Genomic DNA, 22235 nt, shown 5'->3' with positions numbered 1-22235 from the left:
CTGAGGAAAGCTAGTAAAACTATGGTGGTACAAGGCGAAGTATCAGAATTTAATTACATAAAATCCCAAACTCCAAGGAAAAATGAGTCATATGCAGAGGGAAGCAAGGCAGCTTTTGGAAATAACTTCAGATGCAGAGGCTGGACACACAAGGTCTTGGCAAAAACCAAGAATGCAAAAAGGAGGAGGTTAAAAAGGAAGGTATGGGTTAACTAGAAGGATCTAGAAGTTACAGTGGCACCTAGAACTGAAATGAGTCTAATACAGCAGAAAACATTAACTTCAGGAACAGAACAGAGTAGGAATGATAGAGTCTATGGAAAAACACCACCATATAACTGGAAAAATATCAATGAAAACACCACATACATCAAGAAAACAGAAGGGACAGTGTTGAGTACCAAAGGTGACAGACAGATTAAGACGGATGAAATAAGAATTATGCCTCAGATTTAACCATGAACAAGCCACCTGTGACCTTACAGCAGTTCAATGAACTCAAACATCAGAAAGAAGATTGGAGGAGATCAGTGAAAGCGTGGGTGGACAGAATGTCAAGACAATATAAAAATACACCATTAAATATTTTGAAAAAACTGAAGACAGGATGTAGGTCTGCAGTGAAAGGGCAATATATGCTGTGAAGAACACATTTCAAATTAGCTTTCTGAAGCAAGTGTTTATTTTCAATGAAGAGAAACTGAAGTAGAGCAGTTTAAATGAAACAGAAGTAGAACTTGGAGTTAGGAACAGTAGCAAGTATAAGTGATGAAGTCAATGGGAAAGGATGGTGATATTAAGCAGCAGAAAGTATAAGGGAGACTTCTAAATCTCAAAGAGATGAAAAAGACTGCAGTAGAGTTACAGCTATTTTTAAGCCAATATATTTGATGCACAACCAAGATAGTTCTTTAACATCTTTACCCTGACATTTTAAGGAAGCATTGAATTTTCAAAATGCATTGGATTACATTCCTGAAGGAGAAATTCTAATATACTTATAACTCACTTTTACCTTTTTATCCTTACCATCTGGAAACATTTATGGTTGCTAAAACCTCCTGCTACCAGGAAAAAAAAAAACAAAAACCAAAACCAAACCAAAACATACACACACAAAAAACCCCAGGCTTCATACAGCTCCCTCCATACCATGAAGTCATTGCAAATTGGGAAGGATTTGCTACTAGCACTTAACCTTCACCTTACAGAGTTTATTTTTGGGATTGAGCAGCAAGCTGTAACTCTAGAGTGAAAGAATAAGGGAAAACTTGAAACTGGGCCACAGTTTTCATTTTCAGATACAATGTTTTTATCTTGAATTACTTGTTAAAGAGTAAGCAAAAAACCCAGAAGTTAAAAGCAAAACTTTATCACTAGATTAATTGTTCCTTTCTTGTGCCAGCCTTTCATCTTATATTTTCAACATTATATGAATTAAAAGCTCTCTGGAACAGGAAGACTATCTTTATAAAAGTCTAAAGCAACACATCTGTAGTACCTACTAACATTTAGTCATTGGTAGGATGCACTACTGTCCCTCTTCTGCTCTGAGTGAACCTGTTTTATCACACACACATTCAAAGCAAACGGATACATTATACAGATGCTGTATGTGAACTACTTACAGTCAAAAGTTCATTTATCAATAGAGCTGAGAAAGAACCAGGTCCTGGTATCCCAGTCCCATAACTGCCAGCCTTATTAAGGCAGCAAGCTCAACTGCATTTGTTCACATATAGCTCAAGCAATTTTCTTTTAGTTTTGCATTTATTTCCAGTTATTATTACAAACTCTGACATACACACACACACCCACCCCCACCCTGCTGCCCTATGACATTAACCCTGAGGCTAAAGAAAAGCTAATCCTGCCTGGATACAAGGATTTCATGCTATGGCTTTGGATTCCTTTTTTTCCCCAATCCTCTATCAATTAGTCAGTTCAAATAAACAGATGGAAATTAGTCCCAAAGCACTTTTTATCCAAGAGAAAGCAAGTTAAAATCAAAATACCCAATTTTAAAAATAAACGAAAATTATTATTAAAGCCATCATTGTATTTTAACATCCAAATCAAAGCTATCATCCCACCTGAAGGGGCACCAAAAAAACCAAAAAGGTATTATAGAGAGGAAAAAGTAATTGAATTTTAAAAATTAATATTCCAGAAGCTAAATTGCTGCTGGTAACACTGGAGAAACTTTATCAATCACTTACTTTGTTATTGTATTTAATCCAAACTATCTGCATGAAACTTGCAAATTAAGTTAATAGGTGCAGCCAGCCAGCAAGGTCATAGAGGAGAAAGGAAAACAGGTCATTTGGATCGCAGTTGTTTCTTGGTATTACCCTTACACACATAAACAGTCTCGGCTTTAACACCCTCCTCAACAGTTTTACATTTTGTGGCCAAGAGGTCAGTACAAAGCCCAACATAATTTTTGAACAACAAATACTGATTATTACAACAAATCAGAACTGCTATCAGGTTTGCAAGAGTACTTGAAAGGCTCTCTATTCATAGAGTAGTACTACCTTTGAAACTGATTTTATACAGGTTAAATAAATTAACTCATGACACAACATTGTTGTTTGATTCATAAACTCTTTGTGGCAGGGGCTATCTCCTTGTTCTGTGGCAGGACAGTGCCTAGCACAGTGTGTTCCTGTACACTATAAATACTATTAGCACCACTAACTACTCCACATACAACACCAACATATGCTTAAAAGGCTTCTACCCCAGCATGCCTCAACTAAAACACTGTTAACACATGATGCAAAGTTCAGTTCCAGGCTACTTCTGTGGCCTTACTTCCTTCTGAACCATCTTTCTAAGCTTCATTACTACCAACACCTGTACTATTAGACAAGTCCTTTGCTAAAATCCCTTTCTTGACTCATCCCAGCACTTTCTATTCCCTAAAGTCATGATTCTTTCAAGGAGACTGTCGAGGTTGCCATATGATCCCCACAACCGGTGCCTCTCAATGCCTCATTATTATTACTGAATTTACACATGGGCTACCCTCCTTAGATAGCAAACTACTGTCATGCTAATAAAATGGTCTGAGGAATGATACAGACCAGAGGCTTGATCTTTACAAGCTAATAATGCAGTTTAATGGTAACTGCGGGCACTCAGGTTCATATGAGGATAAGGCGTTACATGATTTTCACTGGGCGTTTGTTGCTTCGTCGGTCTCACATCATTGCCTTAACTGCAAGATCGACTTCCTGCCTGCCATCATAGCCTAAGCTTTGTCTCCAAGACGCCTTGCTAATTGCCCCTTATCCAGGCAATGGGAACACCTCTTGCTTTCATGTGAAGAAATACCACACATTTGGTGGCATACAAACAACACAACTGTTAAAATACAATCATACTTCAGGCTGATGAAAGAATCAGTTGTGGGAAGAGAAGGTTGTGAGATAAGGAAATTCAAGCCTGTCCCAGTGATTAAATCTCACAAGATACTAAACATGTGCAGTACATTAACATCACACCCTGCTATGACTGAATACTGTGACAAACCAGTAGCAGGTCTAGGAACAGCACTGGCCCACAAACAAAATTAAGTCTTCCAACATTGCTTTTTTCTACAAACACCTTCCTCAAAGAGCCACTCTCAAGCTCAAACTCTCCAGAAGGCACCACCTGCCATCACAACGCTCCTAGTGGACAAAGAGGGCCTCATACCCCCTTCAGCTCCCAGTCAGACCTGGGGGCAATGTTGGGGGGGGAGGAAGGAGTCTACCTGCGCTGAAAAGAGGAACTCAACGTACCCAACCAGCCCTGAAAGGAAGCTGTCCCCCTACCTAGGAAATATCATCCTCCACCACAGGACTGGGGAGACTTTCCCTATACGGGACAGCTGAGAAGAAATAAGAGAGGAGCAAAGCGTCCTTCAAGATAAGCAATTCAGCAGAGGGTAAAGGATCCCTTTTCCACACAGCCACGCTCATAACGGCTACCAGCAGACGAAAGGGAAAAGTCACTTCCCTCTCCCCCCAACTGCGAGTACGCAGCCTACTCCCAAGGAAAAACAGGAGGAAAGGACGAGAACTCGCCCGCCGCAAACGCTGCTTCCCAGGCCCTGAGGAAGGGGAGGGTGAGGAAGAAGGAGATCGTCCCCCTCTACCCCTCCCCTCCATTTTGGGGCTAGACACCGACTTACCCGCCGGAAGCCTCGGCGCGCTCCTATTGGCTCGCGCCGCCGCGTCACGTGGCGGGGGAAAAAGCCCCGCCTCTTCCCCCACCTTTGCCGGCGACGAGCCGTTGGTGGGGGGGTGGGGTGGTGGTGTCGGTATGGCGCGTGCGCATGCGCTGGAGGAGGCGGCGGCGGCGCGCGTGCGCTGGCGCGGTGGCGGCGGCGGCCGGGGCGCGAGGCGGTTCCGGGAGCGCGGGAAGAGGGGCGGGGGCACGGGCACGGGGCGCGCGGACGCGCAGGCGGCGGGTGGAGGAGGGGGAGGAGCAGGGGGAGGTGGTGCCGCCCCGCCCCGCAGGAAACGGTGCCGCCCGGGCCCCGCTCTGTGGGAGGGCAGGGGAGCGAGCGGGAGAGAGACCGGCAGGGAAGCATCGTCTTCCTCCTCTCTGCCACCCCGGGGCCCTGCCGCGGGGCCGCGCTCCGTGAGGGCACCGGCCGGGAGTCAGGAGCGCGGCAGCCCCCTCCGCTCGCTACAGCCGCCCCGTCCTCCGGGGCGGGAGCGCCCTCGGCGGGCAGCGGGGCGACCGCTTCTCCCCTGCCCGGCGCGGCAGCCGCTGCCCCCTTCCAGCGGGAGCCGTGATCCCTCTTCTCCTCAGGCTCCGTCCTCCGCCCCGCCTGCCGCCGAGCCGCCCGTCCCGCGGAGGGAGCCCGGCACTTGTTGCTGACGCGATGGTCACCGGCCCGGCCGAGTAGGCAGCGACCGCCGAGCCCGTCGCGGGAGAGGACCGCCGCGGCTGGCGTCGAGGGCCCGGCCCCTTTGGGGGGAGTCCGGGGGGGATCTCGGGGTGTTGTTTTCCTCTCGGCGCCCGGCGGTGACGGCTTCCCGGACGGCGTGAGGACTTTCCTCGGCCCTCGTGGGGATCGCGGCCGGCAGGACCGCCCGCCTGCCCCGGATGGTCACGGCGGGCTGAGGGGGCACCGCCAGACGCCGCCCGCCCCCTCCCTCCGCCTGGGCGCCTGGAGGCTGGCCTCCCTCGGCAGGAGGAAAAATGTCCTTCTTCAACTTTCGTAAGATCTTCAAGCTGGGCGGTGAGAAGAAGAAGAAACAATACGAGCACGTCAAGAGGGATTTGAACCCTGAGGAGTTCTGGGAAATTATAGGAGAGCTGGGAGATGGTGCTTTCGGTAAAGTGTTCAAGGTAAGGGCAAGCGGGCAGCTCAAATCACTTGTCGTACTGCCCGTAGCTAAAAAATTACTTGTAGTATTGCTTCTGAGTTCTGTCTAAAGCTTGCCTGTCTGTAAGCTCTGTCACCTTGGGATACCTGTTGTAAGCACCGAGTTTCCGGAGAACTTCGTGAGGCAGGTAAGCGCTGCGCCCACCTGCCGCCCTGCCAGGAGGGACGCGTCCCGAGTTCCCGTGGTGTGTGGGTTGGAGAGCAGAGCTGTGATCCAGATGCCTCTTGTCCACAGAGGCTCATGAAACTAAAGATAGAAAAGACCTATTAGGTCATTGTCCCGCCTTCTGCTCCACCCTGCCCGTTGCTGAATCCCTCGCTTCTCCTGTATTTTGTTTTTTTTGAACTCGTGTACAGTATGACTTCTAACCTTACAAAGACTGTATTTTCTTAGGTGTGAAGTTCATACTTCTTTTTGAGTTTCTGTACAGAAGGAAGCCCATGAAGAGTAAAATTGACTTGCGTGCCTCATGCGTAGTTTATAGGGCCAAGACCACATTGCTTTTAGTGGGCATTCTCCTATCTTGTTCCGTGTGGAATTAAATTAAATGGTAGTGTTATCTTGGCTTTCTTTGCGTGGCAGAATTCCTGTGTTGGATCTCCTCACTTCTCTCAGATGTTTGATCTTTAAGTCTTTAAGTGTAGTGGTACAAGTAGTGTTTTTAAGGATGCTTATCTAGAATTTATCAAACACAGTAGAGTACAGTGACATAGATATAACGCTGCTAGTGTTTGACAAGACTAGCTTTCAGGCATATCTTCAGCTACTTTTCCTCTTTCTAAAAGGGCATTAATGCTCCACGTTTGGTTTAGGGATAGTGTGGAAAAAACATCATGGAGGAGAAGCATGACAGAATTGGGGAACTGACATGAATTGAGAGTCTGGAGCAGGTTCTTGAGACTAGAAAAAAATAGCGTGAGAAAGAATAGCCTTTACAGTGTTTCTGAGAGCAAATTTGGTCAAGAAACATTTATATTTAGAGTACTGCATTTCAGAGTTTATGACATCTGGGTGCTCATGAAACCTGTGCTATTTCTGGTAGAAATTATTTTAGTTTTATTGTAGTGTGGTGTTACCTATTTGTAAATGTGAGCAAAAGTGTCACACTTAGTTCAGAATGCTAGGTAGGTTGGGTTTTGGTTTTTTTTTTCACCCTAGGAATTTGTGTCAATGTTCTATTTAAGAGCATCTAGTTTATTTTAGCGTTGGTGCAATACGTAGTCTAGATAGTGGTTCTCATGTCAGTGTGGAATATAAGAGGGTTTCTGATTAAAATGACTGCGAAATATGTCTGAAGTTGCTATATCATAAAGCTTTGTGACTATAAAACCATAAAGCTGTCTCTAATGGCATTTTCAGAGTATTAAAGTTTTTCTTTAAGCTTCATATTGGAGTTTTGATTCCCTTTCCGTGAATATAATGCTCTGTCCCGTAGAGATGACTGGGGAAGCCTCAAAGATACAATACTAAATGTGTTCTTCTCCTCCGCCACGTGCATTTCCCCTCCATCCTCAAACCTCTTCTTACTTCATTTTTTATCTGTAGGCATGTCTGTATTAGCAGTAGTCTGTGGAGGAAGGTGTCTGAGCAAGACAGCTGGTAAATTTTGCATTTCAGTGTACTTTGTGTACAACAGGAGAGGTTTTTTTTTCACTTTGAGATTTATTTCTGAATGTGAAATTACAGTGTTAACTATTGAAATTGAATTTTCAAAATTAAATCCCTATTTTAAAAATTGTAGTAGTCAGAATTACACGTGCAGTTACACTGGTAAACTTGTTGAATGTAGCACATGTGAAAATTAACAGGTACTAATATTCCTGGAAAAAAATCCCCATTTAAAAAAAAAAGTGTCCTACTGCATGTGTTCAGCAGCATTCATTTTGTTTCCATCTAGTTTGAGAAGGAGGATTACACACAGATGCTAACTGTACTTGTGTTCCTGCATCTGAGCATGCTTGGCAAGATACTGTTTCGAAAGCAAGGGTGTGTTAGGTTGTTCTTTCTTGGATATACACCTCAAATGAGAAACTGCAAGAATAGCCATTCAATACCTTCTCAAATTTTGGAATATGAACTAGAACAAAACTGTCAATGTTTGAAGACTTTAAGTAATGGGGGGATGTGTGTGTTTAATTTTGTGTGGTGGGTTTTTTGTTTTGTTTTGTTTTTGTAAAAAAAACCCCAACACCCTAGTGTCAGTTAAATTTGCCAAAACTACATTTGCCTTACTTTAAGATCCTGGGAGTCAGTGTGTGACAGGGTTTTGGCAGATGTATGATAAAATGGAATTGCCAGATAAATAAGGCTTTGCATACCGTGGACTTCTAATAAAAATAGGTTAGATTGTCTACATGCTATGATTTGCCGTAGAGAAGTATTTGGTTTAGTTGTGTAACTCATCTTTCAGACAAAGCATCAAATATTTCAATAAAAACTCAAAAGCAACTCTTAAATGATTCTGACAGTACTATGAAGCCTAGCTGATTAAATTATTTACGTTAGAAATCCTATGTCTAGTGATAACTAGTTTTGTATACAGAAGTCTTAAGGGCATTGAAAACTTTGTGATTCATTCCCCTTCTTCCCAATCAAGGGTCTTGCTTGTTTTTTTAACAACTTAGCCAAATTACTAGAAGAGCTTATTTCCTTTGAAGTTGTTTATTCCAGTTTTCTAAAGCTTTCTTAGCACTGACAATTCACACATTTGTATTCACTAACTTCTAAGTAATGTTTAGAGATACTTTATTTCTAAGTGTTTCGACTGCTGTTGCAAGTCTCTCTTGTGATCAGAGGAGCTATGTGGCTGCAGATTACTGATGGCAAAGGTTTGTGGTTGTATAGGACTTTTCATTCTAGCCCTTTCCAGCCTCCTCAAAGAGGCCACTTTTAAGCTCTTTTCGTTTCTTTTTGCTCTTGGCTAATGAATAATGGTGTAGTTTTTCATCCTTTTTCAATTTATAGACCCTTGCAGTACTTAAGTATCAGGTGATGGCCCTTGTAAAGAGAATTTAGAGGTTGTTGATGATAGACTTTTTCCAATCTCTTTTAATTGCCTTTCATGGATTATTTAGAATTACTGAGTGGACTACCAGGGTTTTGACAGCCACCAGAGAAACATAACATGAGCATTGGAGGCTGATTTCAACTTTGAAATTTGGCGGCTAGATCAGCGGGGTTTTTTTGTTTGTTTGTTTTGTTTTTGTTTTTTTTGTTAAGAAAGAAAAGAAGAAACAAGAGAGAGACAGTTTGAAACTGCTCTTGATTTGATCAGGTTGAGTCCCCTGAAAAATCTTGGGCTCTTAGTATTAAAGTTAATTGTAATCAGTTTGCTTTAGAAATTAGTTACATTATTATATCGTGTTACTATACTTTGTGTTATATTGCCCTATTGTATCAAGTATCCCTTCAGTACACAAAGTGAACATTGCTTTAAGGTAAATCAGTATAAGCAAGCATTAAATACTTTCATCAGCTTGAAGCTACTTTCTAAATTCCCAGAAGTTAATGTTCAGATGGTGTGAAAACAGATCTTTAAAATGCCTTATGTGTTCTGTGGCTCTTTCTTGCTGAAGTTCCTGATTGAGAATCTTTATCATATAGATGCACATAACTAATTAAAATGCAGGTATCTTCCCGAGTTAACCTTTTGAATGAAATAAAGTGCTGGGATTATATTTCAGTAAAATTTGCCAGCCTTTTTTGGTAGTAAGAACATTGTACACTAATATAAGAACGCTTACATTGCAGAATTTCCTATGTTTAGTTGGTGTCATCTCTGAGCCCTTCACTAGAGGATGCTCCTCCAAGAAATTCATGGTCTTTTGGGTATCATTATGATAATTATGGGTACCATCTGTACAAATATATTAAATTTAAGTCTTCTATGGAAACAGATTCTATAGTGGTAGAATATATGTGGCAGTATACTCTATAACATATAGAGTATCTATATATGGTATGTGTATAGAGAGAGAATAGATAGTCTATATATATTTTAATAGAAATTGACAAGTTATTATCAGAGAATCGTTTGTACTTGCCTGGTTTTGAATTGCATTCATGCTTCTTAGTTTAAATTGGAATATTCTGCCCATTTATAGTATCTCATTTATTACCCTGAATCTAAGATGTTGGAAGCATTGTATATACAAGATTCTCATAGGAATTTGGAAAATCAAATATTTATATTTCATTTAAAGGTACTAAGACAAGTTTTCCAACTCTCAGCAATTAACTGGTGCTTGGTTAAAAAGCCTATTCTGCTTTCTCTTCAGGTTCAGAGAAGAAATGTTGTGGAAGCTGATAGCCATAATCATGGTGAACAGCATTACCCAAATGCATTATCTTCTGAAAATTACAACTACATTAAGTACTCATATATACTTGTATTTGTAATAGTGGCCAATACAAACTCATCTCTGGCTGATACTGGACTTTTGATAATAGTGTTTCTTCAAGTCCAATAAACTAATGATGTTGCTTCATTTAAGTTAAGCTTTTGTTTCTGTATTTAAAACAATCTTGCTTGTAATGTACCTATATGATATACATGAGAGCTTGGTTTTGCCTTAATGTCTTCTACAGCAGGTAGAAACAAATACATTTTTAAATAGTGATTTAATAAAACTGGACCAATTATATAATTTAATGATAGTGCAGCCTTAACTGACAATTGGTGGCTGCTTAGAAGTACTTTTTGCATACCACTAACATCATAACTTATTTTCTAATCCTAGAAAATACTTTAATTAGTCTGACCTGAAAACAAAATCAGGGCAGAGCAAGGAGAATTTATATTTCCTAGTTTCTGCAGCCTTACAGCACGTTGTTCTAAATAATTCCTACAGTTGGATATTGCAGCTTGAAGTTATCTTAATGATACTAATGTATCATGCTGCTTGCTAGGGTGAGTATCTTTTACATCTGTAACTTAGCACTCATAGGAATAGATTTTTCACCACTTACTTATATCTAAGCTGAAGCACTGATAGGCTGGTTTTTTTCTGCTCTTTTATCTTTTGACTTACCTGGTGTCATTAGCTCCACTAATTCTGTAGAAAAATTTTAGAGCTGTTGGAACTCATGAACATTCCTATAGAAAAGATACCGTTCCCTGTGGAAGGATATTGTTCAAGTTTGCCTGAAATCCTGTATGTTTGGTGCTAGTTGGAAGATAAATTCACGTTTGAAAATTTCCAGTCAAATACTGCATTTCCTGAACCTCAAGTTTCATGTGTGACTCTGCCATAAGCCTAGACCTGGAAAGAAAAAGCAGCTGAAAATGTCCTAAATTGAATTTTCATACATAAGAATGAATCAGTGCAGAACTTTTGGCAATTTTTATTAAAATTGTTTGCTATACTAAATATATTTTGTTCTAATCTATTTTCATTCATAATTGACTATTTAAGTTGACCTCTGATTAAACTGGAGCAGTAAAATAGTGCAGTTGTCCTCAGGAGATCTGAATTAATAATATTCACTTAAATGCCATATTGCTTTGTTTAGCCATAGAGGCATTAGTAGATAGAGGAGAGAAGAATGTTGATTTACTCTCAAGAGACTAATGTATAAGATGGCAATGTTCAATTTTAAATATTTAGTCGAAGTAAAATAGAACTAAAACTTTACCTAAAGCTTGCTAAGAATAGTAATTTCTGTAAGAGTAGCCTGACTATTTTAGGGCTGCTGTGTATGTTCTAGATGAAAAAAGATGCGTGACTGTTCACAGAAGACTTAACGATCTTAGTCTTGCTGATCAGCTTGGTGAGTTGCTCTATAATGTTATCTTTATTTTCACACTATTGCAGTTTTAGCGTGTTGAAGATACCAGATAAGGAAAAGGCAGTATCGCTGTTTTAAACCCTGGGAAATGTGTCAAGGGGAAAGCTATACAGAGCTCTTTACACCTATTGTCATTCCAGCTAAGTTTTCTGAGGAAAGGGGTAGTGCAAGAAAGTAATCTGCAGACTGTAAACTGAGATAATTTTCTTGTTTTAAATGGCTATTTGCAGAAGGTAATATCTCCTTTCCATTTTGTCTGTAGCAAGGAAATACTCTGAAGAAGTAAGAAGTATACCACGAGTTCTGTGTCTCACTTTTTGGACATCTTTAAGTCACTTGGCTTAAAATCAGCATCACAATACTTAACTTATGAGTAATGTATTGTCTGTCTGTTGCATTCAGAATTAAAACTGCAGACAAGTTTGTGGAGGATAAATATAGAATGCTCATGATCACTCCTTGGTAAAGCAGTCATCTTTTCCAAGGTGTGAGCACAGTTATATAAACTGTTCAAAACTCCAAGTAAATAGGAAATCATTATTTGATTTGATTTATTTATGTTTATAAAAGTTCCTATTTTTTTTAATGTCATCTGATATTTTATATTTCTTAGCTAACTATTTGTGTAAGTGCTTGGACTGTTGGTTTCTTGTCTGGAGAGTAGAACTTTGGATTTCAGGCATAAACTAAATGTGACTGTTTAATGTTGTCACATAGACTGCAGAAAGAAACTTTTTTAAGCTGTTCTAACTCGGTGAAATAATTCTTCATATTTAAGTCAGATGCAGTCTATTTAATTAAATAATTCTGATATAGGAGCTAAAAAAATGTGGTAGTGCTTGGTTTTGGTGTTTTTAACAGGTTTTGTAGACAGATTCGTTAAACCTTTTGAGTTTAATCTGTGGAAGAGAAGTAGTGCCCCAGTAATACAGTCCTCCAAGCAGTAATACATGCTATTGTTGCAGAGCGGTAGTTCACAAGTTTCTTTTGGTGGTGACTCAAATTCTAGTTTTGACCACCCCATAAACAATAGTGAAGAAATAATTTGTTGGGTTTGTTTTTTTTTTTTTTTTTAATTGAATGCAGTTATGAATGGCCTTACATATTTCATGGGCCATGACCCATGTTTTGAGAATCTCATCAGATTATAAACGTCGTTCTCCTTCAGTGACAGTTGTGTTGGTGTAAAAGAGGCAGCATATAATTAAACTCTCTGGTTTGAGATCTTAAATGCATTCCTTGAGACCCTGGTGCCTGAAGTGTCATTTATGAATACTTTTTTGGTCTTTGCTTCTTTATGCTCTCCAGTAACCTTTAATTATATTCAGATTATACACGGAACTGAGGAATTCATATTGTTTCACCTGTTTTCCCTATTGTCTTACTTTACTGTAGCTGCCAAATTACTCAAATACAATGCTTGTGCTATCTTTTCATTCGATACTGTTTGGATTGTTCCAGTTCTCAATGTTTAGTAATAGAAAAGTGATGAAATTTGCAGTTAGAAGACAAAGCAGAGTGAATTAATAGTACAGAGTAAAAAAAATTAATGATGTGTTATAATTTTTATCCAAACCCCTGCAAAATACATATTGTAACTCCCTCTAATTCATTTTTAATGGCTTTATAACATGATTACAGTATGGAATGCTCGAAAGAAATTTGAACTGTCAAATATGTCATGTGGAAACACATTTTTTTCTACTCAGAAATGGGAAAGAATCTTTTCAGAGAGAAAGAAGATGTAGTGCTTGCAGAATATGTTTGAAGGATGTCAGGCAATAAAAATTGGCTAAGTAATATTCAGTAAAAGCTAGTAGGCTATCTCAAACCGCTCTGCAGTGGTATTCATACTTCAACAAAAAATTAAGGCTTTAGTGTAAATGTTAATTTTCCATTGGCATTGCAAATTTTCTGTTGAATATGGTCTACATTCATGATACAAGTCAACTAAAGTACATGCAGCAGAAGATTTACCTAAAGGAAAAAATTCACAATAAAATAGTAATGGAAGATTCTTTGTATATTTAATGCACCTGCTTAAACTGTCATGTTTGGTTTTAGGAGGACGTACTGTTTCTTAAAGCAGTTCTAAACGTATGTAAAAACAAGTTATTAAAGTTACATATTTTTCTTGTTAATTTTTACTCTTCTGGCTTAAGACTGGTTTGCAGTATTCTGTGGGATTGTGTGTGTTTATATAGAGAGGTTAATGTAAAACAGCTAAGCATGAATGGTGACTTGGAAGCTAAGAGAAAGACACAAACTTTTTTGCCTTTATGTAGCCATGTTTATATTTTTGAGCCATTTTCTATTTAGTTAATTACCAATAGCCTAGAGCAAGAAATTGCTCAAGCATAGATTCATACTTGAATCAAGTTCCACCCAAAATCTGGCTTTAAGAAGATTCTGATTACCTGAAGCATGCTATTCTATGATACAATTTTTTAATTTTTACTGATTTTTTTTCTATGAAGAAGAATATGAAGTGAAAAAGTAGGATTGTACTACAGTAGCCAAATCAATTTATTGATCGGCATTTAAAATTTGCTAAATCTTTCCTTACTACAGAGGACTAAGTGACTGTTACCTTAAAGTGTCAGTCTTTAAAATTAATCTGTTGGTTGTTGTTTCAGAAAATCTGAAGCTGAAGGAGGCCATGACAGATAAAGGGACTTTATTATTTTCAGAAAGAATTTTTCTAAAGTTACATTAATGCAGTTGTTCAGAATGAATAGGTGAGCAGAGAGTGGAAGGGCAACTGTACAGTCTGCTGAAGTTTTGGGGGGAACCATTACCCTAGAACTTAAGTTGTGCCTACATCAAAATTGTTTTACTTAGTATGAAAGCAATGGTGAATCCCCATGCTAAGGTAGAATCGTTTTTGAATCCATCTAGCTTGATAATGAATTGGAGAAGACTGTCCCTTTACTTTCTTGTTATCTCATTGAACAGCATCTTTGATCTGTCTGAGACTTTCTTGTTTAAGGAGGACTTTAAGGAACTTGGTTTTGTCTCTAGAGATGTTTAGTCATAACCATGATTCAGAAAACTGTTCTGAGGGAAGTTACTGTAACTTTGTTAATCTTACAGTGATAACTTGGCAAGACTTTTTGCATGAGAATTTATTCTTTCTTTATCTTGTAGATAATGGTTCTCCTGATACAGATTTATGCTGTAAAACCAAAGCTTTTCTCTAGCACATGTTTAGATTTCACATTATAGAAGGTGACTTTTCACTTGTATTTCTAAGCAGTACTTTACCAGGAAAAGAGTTAATACTTTGTAATCGGTAGGTAGTAAAACCTTAAGGGAGAAATGTCAATTGAGTGCTTCAGCAAGAATTAGCATGTTGCAGTAAACCCTCATCTCCTTCACAGCCTTTGTCTCAATCAGGCTTTATTCAATTCATATACTGCCTTTTTTTTATTTTGTAAAGTTCAGTCATGTTCCTGCCCCACCTTCAGCTTTTCCTGTTTGAATTGAAGAGGCCCAACCTTTTTAGTCTGCTTTATATAAGACAACTACTTGACCCTTTAATGATTTTAATTGTCCTTCTCTCATTCTCTTACTTGCTCAATTTCTGTGGATGCCACAAATCTTTCAGTTCACTATTCAGGCAAACTGTTCTGTTTTTCAGTGCTGCATAGTCATGGGTCAGGACCATAGGTCTGTGTAACTACATTACACTGTGAAAACTGTGAACTGTGATCATCACTGGGAAATATGGTCAGAAGGGTTTGAACAGGAATTATCCCCAAAATGACCTCGAATCATTCCAGTAATGTGGAGAAACGGGTACTCTTAGAGTTAAGCCAAGCTTGTTTTTATTCTTTCACCCTTTCCAATTAGCATTTACTACTAGTGAAGATGCACTAACTGAGTTTGTAAGTAACCTGAAAGAAGGAAGCACTGTCTGCTATTTTTCATCTCTCTGGGGTGGGAAGTCTGAAAGCTTAAAGACCACCATATAAACAAGAATACTTGTCAAGTGTTTCCTATTGATTGACAGGGATAGCTGGGTTACCTGAAAATGCCTCCTTTGCTTTTGGCTGTAGCAAGAACTTTCAGCTGTCTCTTAGTAGCAAACTTAGGTGTTCTGGTCAGCTGTTGTAACTTCTTAGTCTTTAGTGGCCCAGCATGGGACCTCACCTTTGAGCCAGTGCAATACGAAGAAGATTTTTTTGAATCTCTGAAAAGCACTAAACCAGTGTGGAACTGTGATACTAAGTGAAACAGCCAATAACATGTTTTCTCAAAGTGGTCCATTTCAATAACTTCAGTAAATACAGAAGCAACTTTTGAATTATGAGTAGCTAGGTCTTTACCGTGACTGTTTTCCACAACAGTTTCTGACAATGCAAGTCAATGCAGCCAGAGTTCTTGCAGTGTATTCCCATTCCCACCTCCTTCCTTGTGACAGGTCTGGTGCTTGCCAACTCCATGATGATCTGGTTCAAGGAACTAAACCACCCAAAAGCTGATTGTATATGTAATCTTCTTGGCTCCCCAGACCAGCTCACGGGAGGGCCAGACAAGTGTAGATGTAAGGGAAAAATGACAGGACAGTGTCAGCATTGGCTTAAATAGCTATAAAAGGGAAGCATCAAGGTGGCATATTGATATTCTGAAGTTGTTAAGGTATGTCAGATGAATGCTTTTTGTCAGGACAAAAGAAAAAATAGACGTCCTTCTGTTGTAACAATCATCTGATGTTAGCAACAGTACTGATACAAAGGCAGTTTTGCTAAATGCTGCTGTTGGTATTGTTATTAGCCAGTAGTTCTGTCCGTTTGCATCACTGACATCCATGCTAGAAGAATTTTGTTATGTAGACATATCTTTAACTGGAAATTTACTAAAAAGCCTGTGTTCCTAGTTTTGTTTCAGGTGGTGATTCTTTTCTCTAATTTAGGTATGCTACATAACTGCTAGAAAAGAATGACAAATTTGTAAGACTTCTTATTTGGCACTAAATTTACCTGTATGAGGAAAGTACAGAAACTGAATTGAATTTTAGAGTGAGCAGAGTGTTTTGAAGCAAGAAATGGCTTAGATAATCTTCTAAAAGAAACGGAATTCTGCATTCCCTCTCACTGTACAAATACACAACAAAAGGTAGGCCTCTGCTTCAAAAAGCCTTCAGCCTAATAAAAGAATAAAAAAAATAAACATAAGAGAAAAGGAGGAGTAGGAGAAAGGGGGAAGTCATGTCAAAGAGAAAACTACTTCATCTCTAACAGCCATCCTTGCTGGTGCATCATCATTTCTGTCACTTCTTGGGGACATGGGCAAAGTAAAGCTTTCATAATTCCATTCAAAGTAACATTGCCACACTATTAAGAGACAAGAACAGTACTTCCTCTTGAATATCTTGTGTGTTTAACTCTTTGCAGTGTTTAAAGTTATCATGATACTCAGCAGTTTTGTCAGAGGAAGAACATTGTTCCTACATTGCATGAAAATCTTTTCCCAATAGAAGCTCACAAGTTCATTAGTTGTAAAAGTCTGAGTAAAGCAACTGTTTTTTCTTTGCATATTTTGTGCATCAAGCTCTGCAAAGTGAGTTGAAGTATTCTATCTTGATTTGTTTATCTGGATTTTTTTTTAATGATTTTATCAAGTAATGCAATTATTCCTATGGCCATTTGTATTTATCACTAGCATATTAGGTAAATTGTGAATGAATTACACTTATCAGTAAGATGGCAAATGGCAAGTGCAAAAACCTTACCAGAATTTTAAAAAGATTATCATCATCAGCATGCTTCTAAAGTAAAGTTTCTTTTGAAATTGGCTGATAAATAATAGGACTGGCATTCATATAGTTTCTCAGAGTAGTCAGTTTTCTTAATTGTTCTGTTGTTTAAATTCACCAATTAAAAAACCCAACAAACCAAACAGTTAATCAGAAAGGCGACATCAGAAGCAACACATTCCACTACTGTGCTGAATATGAATTAAGTTTACTTACAGAACCCAAGACACTATTTTTGTGGTGCTTGAATAGCCAATTTTCAAGGAATACCAAATGTTTATTCAGATGGCTCTTTCTCATCTCTTGAGATGTTATACTTGCAGCACAAAGATAGCTAGGTCATTATAAACTGTATGTGAGGCAAACTTTCTAACTTGCATGTCAGAAGATTTCACTTTGTTTTTATGAGATGGTATGTAGCTTTAGGGTCATTACTTAAGACTCACAAGAAAACTACTGGCAAGTCACAGACTGTACATCATCATAGTGAATTTTGTAATTAATAAAGTTCATTGTAGAACTGACTTGAAAATAACTTGTTTACATTAAAGAGAGCTGAAAGACACTGGCTTAACTATATTGATTTCTTCTTTTGTTGCTGTCTTAGCAGTTGGTTTCTGTTAGATTGTTTTAAAGATATGTACATGAGGAAGCAGTAACTTCCCTCTAGAGTTCTAAATTTCCTGTTCTTTTAAAAATATATTAATACCATAAAGAGAATATGAATTAGTTTCTATAACAAGTGTACTTAAAAAACAGGGATGATGATGTACAGCTTTTTAATGAAAGCTGTCAAAAGCTACTTCCTTTTTTGTTACTTCAGAAATAGGGGAAGTTTCATCTTAACAGACTAGAGTATGCATGGAGCAACAGAATATATGCTTTGATAGTTTTGCAAGAGCTGTAGCCGGTTTTAATGTGGTCTTGATGTTGTCATGTTTCATTTCCCACTGTTACAACTGTGTCTTTTTGTAAAATACTGAATTTTAAACTGCCTATATAGTATATATTTTTCGCTTAAAATATATGAAGTATACTTTATTTATTGTTCATTTTATCAGGACAAAGAATGAAATGGGGTGATAATGCTTCATCTTGTTTAATTTCATCTTTCCCCTCTGGCTATTTAGCTGTGCTCACTGCAAGTCTTGAATAAGGTTCACATTGCACTATCAAATTACACAGAACCTCTTCCCAAACTGCCCATATTTTTGAGCTAGTAAGATGTATACACTTTAAATGACAGTGAAGGTACATCTGTTATATTAAATCATCTTCTACAATAAATACATAAAATAAATTATCTTGGTACAGGTCTTTAAATGCCTTCTGCTATATGAAATGTAGAGCTTTTAATAATATTCTTTACTTTTTAACAGCAAGTTTTTTTAACTTAATGAATGTGCCACATTTAATTTCGATGACTATGTAGTTTCCCTAGTAACGTGTCAGAAGGCCTTTGTTGAAGGGTTCTTAAAATCCAAAGAAATTGTCATTTTTCTTTATTTATTATTTTCTTAACTTGTTCATTTCCAGTTTGAAAAGACAGAATTTTCTATGCTCAAGTCAGATGCACTTTTTTTGTTGTTTTGTTATACATGAATAGCTGTGCTGGGTCAGCAAACAGCTGTAGCCATCTTACATCTGCTCTGGCTAAAGGCTCTGGGCAGAAGAGATCCCAATTTTGTTTTGTAACCTAACTCCCAAGGAACAGGGTAAGGAGGAACTGTGGGTTGACTAACCACTTTATTTAAAAAAAAAAAAAAAAAAAAAAGTGTTCTAGGTTGATACATGTACATCTGTGAATGTACACTATGTAGTTTGTAAAGTGCTAGTAAACAAAATGACTTGGTGCTACGTGAAGCCAAAACACTGTGGTATATCTGTTTGCAGAAAGCTGCAGAGTTAGCTTTTGCAACTCCTGATGTCTCCCTGGGAAAGGATGTTAGCAGCAGTAACACTGACTCTTTGAGCTCAAATGAACGAAGAGCATTGTTACAGATGTTAAATGACTAGAAGCAAGATTATTAACATAGAATCCTCCCAGGTAAAGGAATCAGAGATTTCTTAAGTCCTGTGTTCAAACAAATCGTAAAATTATCAAGAGCAAATAATAAAATTCTCAACTCTCAACCTGGCAGCATGATAATTTTCTGAAAAAAAACAACAGTCTGGAGTCAGCTTCAATTCTGGCTTGTTGGTTGTCTTAAAAGTAATTCTAGTGAACAGCTAGAATTAGCAATTGTTCTTTGATTAAAAATTATTTCTTGATACTGTTTTTCAGAAGCATTATTAATTTATGTCATCTGGAATAAAGGTTTGTTTATTGCTGGAATAAAACTTAATTTTAAGCAATAGTGACTAAACTAAACTGATAAGCAGTAAGCATTATGGGGTTTTTTCCTAATGGCACAAGACTGAATAAATAACTGTGGGATATCTGTAATCCAAGATGAAGATACACTGAGCTACTATCTTTCCTGGGAAGTTGTAAGTCAGTTTGGGGCTGACACTGTCTGGTGCTAGATAAAATAGAGAAAACCTCTGCCAGCAACTGTTAGTGTCCTCTGCAGATGGAAAGATACTGGCAAAGCAGCTTAACACTGCGGGGATAAATCTTAATTTGTCACACCTCCCTCTTCTCAAGTATATGAGTTGATTGTAATGCAGAATTGTGTATTTTAATGCTGCTTTTGCAAGTAGTATGTACAGCTATTATAACTGAATTTAGGAAAAAAAAAAACCAGTCCTTTGCACTTATACCTGTAACACCACTTAAAGCTTTAGTTACAAATCTTTTCCCAGTATTGTCCGCTGTTTTTCCCTGTTGCTTTTATGTGAGCTGTCAGGCAACAAGAGATGGGAAAATAAGAATATGTTGTTATAGAACAGCATAGCGTATTTTGGAGATTTTCTTGCTAATGTTTAGCAGTTTTTATTTTTTTCTTATTTTTATTCTGGTTTTTGAATGGATTTCTTTAAATAAGAATAATGATGCTGAAATCTGATATTATCTCCTCTGTTAAGTTTCCTCTAAAGGACCGTTTCAGTTATTTTACACATACTTGCCAGTTCAGCCGTGGTACTTTTCAAATATGCATATAAATATTCCTTCTGATTTCAGTGACACAATGCATGAATCGGGATAGGAACTCTGCTTAGTTAGTGTACAAAATACCACAGAATTAATGAAAATACATAAAGGGAATCATGAGGTTAAACATGAAAATTATATTCCATACCACTCCCAGAAATAACTTGTGGAATCCTCAGAAACCAACTGTGGAGGAAGCAGAAGAACCACAATAAGTACGAAGTACAAGGATAATGTTAAAAGAGGGAAGTTGTCATGGAAACCGCTCCAAAACTGGTATAGCCACAAAGGCAGCACCAGACCACAGTATCATAAAGATGTGCTTCAGTAGTCTGGGTTGAACCCTGGGCTCCACTTTGTTAGTAATAGTATTTGCTTGTAGGAAATAGAGGTACTTTAGTTATCTACACTTCTATTTCAGTATTTTTTCCCTGCCATTAAACATTTCTTAAGTAGAAGAAACTGTAAGTAGGTAGTTATGATACACTGTGCAGGCAGGGAAAATTTTTGGCTGATCAGCTTTAGTTTAAGGGTGTATCATCATTTTTGGTAGATACTATCCTTTCATTATCTTTTGAACAGTTTTTTTGTAACAGTTATTTCAACAATTTTTAGCAGGCATAACTGAAGTTAGCTGGTTTTTAATTCCTTGGACCAACCATATCTATAATTAAACAACAAAAAAGAAATTTTCTATAGTGTTTTTTTATTACCACTACATTTTCAAACATTGTGCAGTGAAGACTGGTGCAAAACAACGTAACTTTTTTGGAATGACTGGGTCATCTGAATTGCCAGAAATCTGTGGAGGTTGCTATCTCCTTCATTGGCCTAACTTGTGGTTTATTGTAAAAACTGTGATTTAATATTGCAGAGGTAGCTATTTGCTCTTGAATTCAAACTGGTACTTTTAATTACATTTCTCAACATTTGATGTTAGAATTAATGCTTCCTTTTATCTGATTAATTAAAATACATTTTTTTCTAAAATTCACTAATAAAGAACAGCTTTCCATGTTTTGAAAAGAAGTTTGAACACTTGATACTGGTCAGTCATGCAGGTTTGTTTTTTAGTTTCAAAATGCAAAGGACAATGTTAAATATAGTACAGTAAATACATACAAAACAAAGTCCAGTATAGTTTTTCCAGTAGGCCACACTACTTCTTACAGATTTATTTGATCAGGCTGTTAAAATCTGAAATTATGGCATTTTTTTTTTTCCTGGGTTTGTATGTTTAAGAAAGCCTGAGATCCACTGCTTTCTGATAGCTCTGAGAAACATCTCTTGCCTTTGTATTGTACAAGGACAGTTTTTCAGTACTGCTTACTTGGGCATCATCAGAAATCATAAATGGAGCTAGATCTGACAGTCCCAGGCTTACACAGAAGTGTAGCTTTTTACGTGCAAAAACATCTGCTGCTGAATAGGGAGGCGCATATTTTTCACTTTTTGGCGACCTTGATGATCTATGATTATTACTACAGTTTTGCTGAGAAGAAGTAAGTCAGAAAGGAGAAGCTTCTTAATTGATTTGTTTTGCTGCCTGCAAAGCATGCAGTGTGGTTATATAACATCTCAGAAGAGATCAGGCATCAGGAAGAAAGGTGCTGAACAATTTTCTATCTTGTATCTCAGCTTTGTTTCTGGTTGGCTGAACCAAAGATGAAGGATGTACTTAACTTTTTTTGGTTGTAAATGGTGTTTAATTTTTAAATGTCTACATGCTACATTACAGGAGAGGAGCTGCACAGTTGGGAAGGAAACATTTGCTGGTGATAGGAAACTGAAACAGCTCCTCACAACCTAGGCTGAGACTTCATATTGGTCATATAAAGACGAAAGACTATGAGTTATCTCTGAGCTGTAATCCTATTACTCTGGAACCGTGGCTCTGCTCTCCCTGCTGTCCATGGCTGGGAATATGCAACTTCTTGGCTGAGTGCCCAGACAGTAAACCTGCCTTTTAATCTTCTGTTATCGGTCTCTTCACAAAGGTTCTGGCTCTGGAACTTATATGTGGTTATATGATACTGTATAAAAATCCAGGATTGATAGGGAGGAGTCACTAATTTCACATACTCACAGATCCTAGTTTTGTGTAGGATGGTTAGTCTTCTTTCTTGTAATGATACGTTTTCAAATTTTTACATTTTTTTGCATTAGATATGATTGCCATTTTAGTGTGAGGGATTTAGGTTCAGAAAGT

The 22235-nt window shown here is 38.1% G+C and overlaps 2 protein-coding genes across 10 annotated transcripts in view; one reads left to right on the top strand and one right to left on the bottom strand.

The window, feature by feature from the left end:
• The window catches only part of STN1 (STN1 subunit of CST complex), a 57390-nt gene extending 51257 nt beyond the window's left edge, over window positions 1–6133 (bottom strand). For 4 of the 6 annotated variants that reach the window (XR_005933501.1, XR_005933502.1, XM_030029755.2 and 1 more), the window contains exon 1: window positions 4181–4296. The gene's annotated coding sequence lies outside the window, so the exon portion shown is untranslated. Of the gene's footprint in view, window positions 1–1015; window positions 2411–4180; window positions 4297–5473 lie in introns of those variants that run through there. The other 2 variants (XM_030029756.2, XM_041127118.1) reach the window with 2 other exon arrangements.
• SLK (STE20 like kinase) overlaps window positions 4455–22235 on the top strand; it is a 51947-nt gene continuing 34166 nt past the window's right edge. For 3 of the 4 annotated variants that reach the window (XM_030029753.2, XM_030029754.2, XM_030029751.2), the window contains exon 1: window positions 4455–5349. In XM_030029753.2, the coding sequence (XP_029885613.1) occupies window positions 5200–5349 (150 nt within the window). In that variant the 5' untranslated portion in view covers window positions 4455–5199. Of the gene's footprint in view, window positions 5350–18703; window positions 18716–22235 lie in introns of those variants that run through there. The other variant, XM_041127116.1, reaches the window with a different exon arrangement.

The sequence above is a fragment of the Aquila chrysaetos genome, chromosome 11 (assembly GCF_900496995.4).
Source record: "Aquila chrysaetos chrysaetos chromosome 11, bAquChr1.4, whole genome shotgun sequence".
NCBI classification, from domain to species: Eukaryota; Metazoa; Chordata; class Aves; order Accipitriformes; family Accipitridae; genus Aquila; species Aquila chrysaetos.
This window is presented reverse-complemented; position numbering and strand designations above follow the sequence as displayed.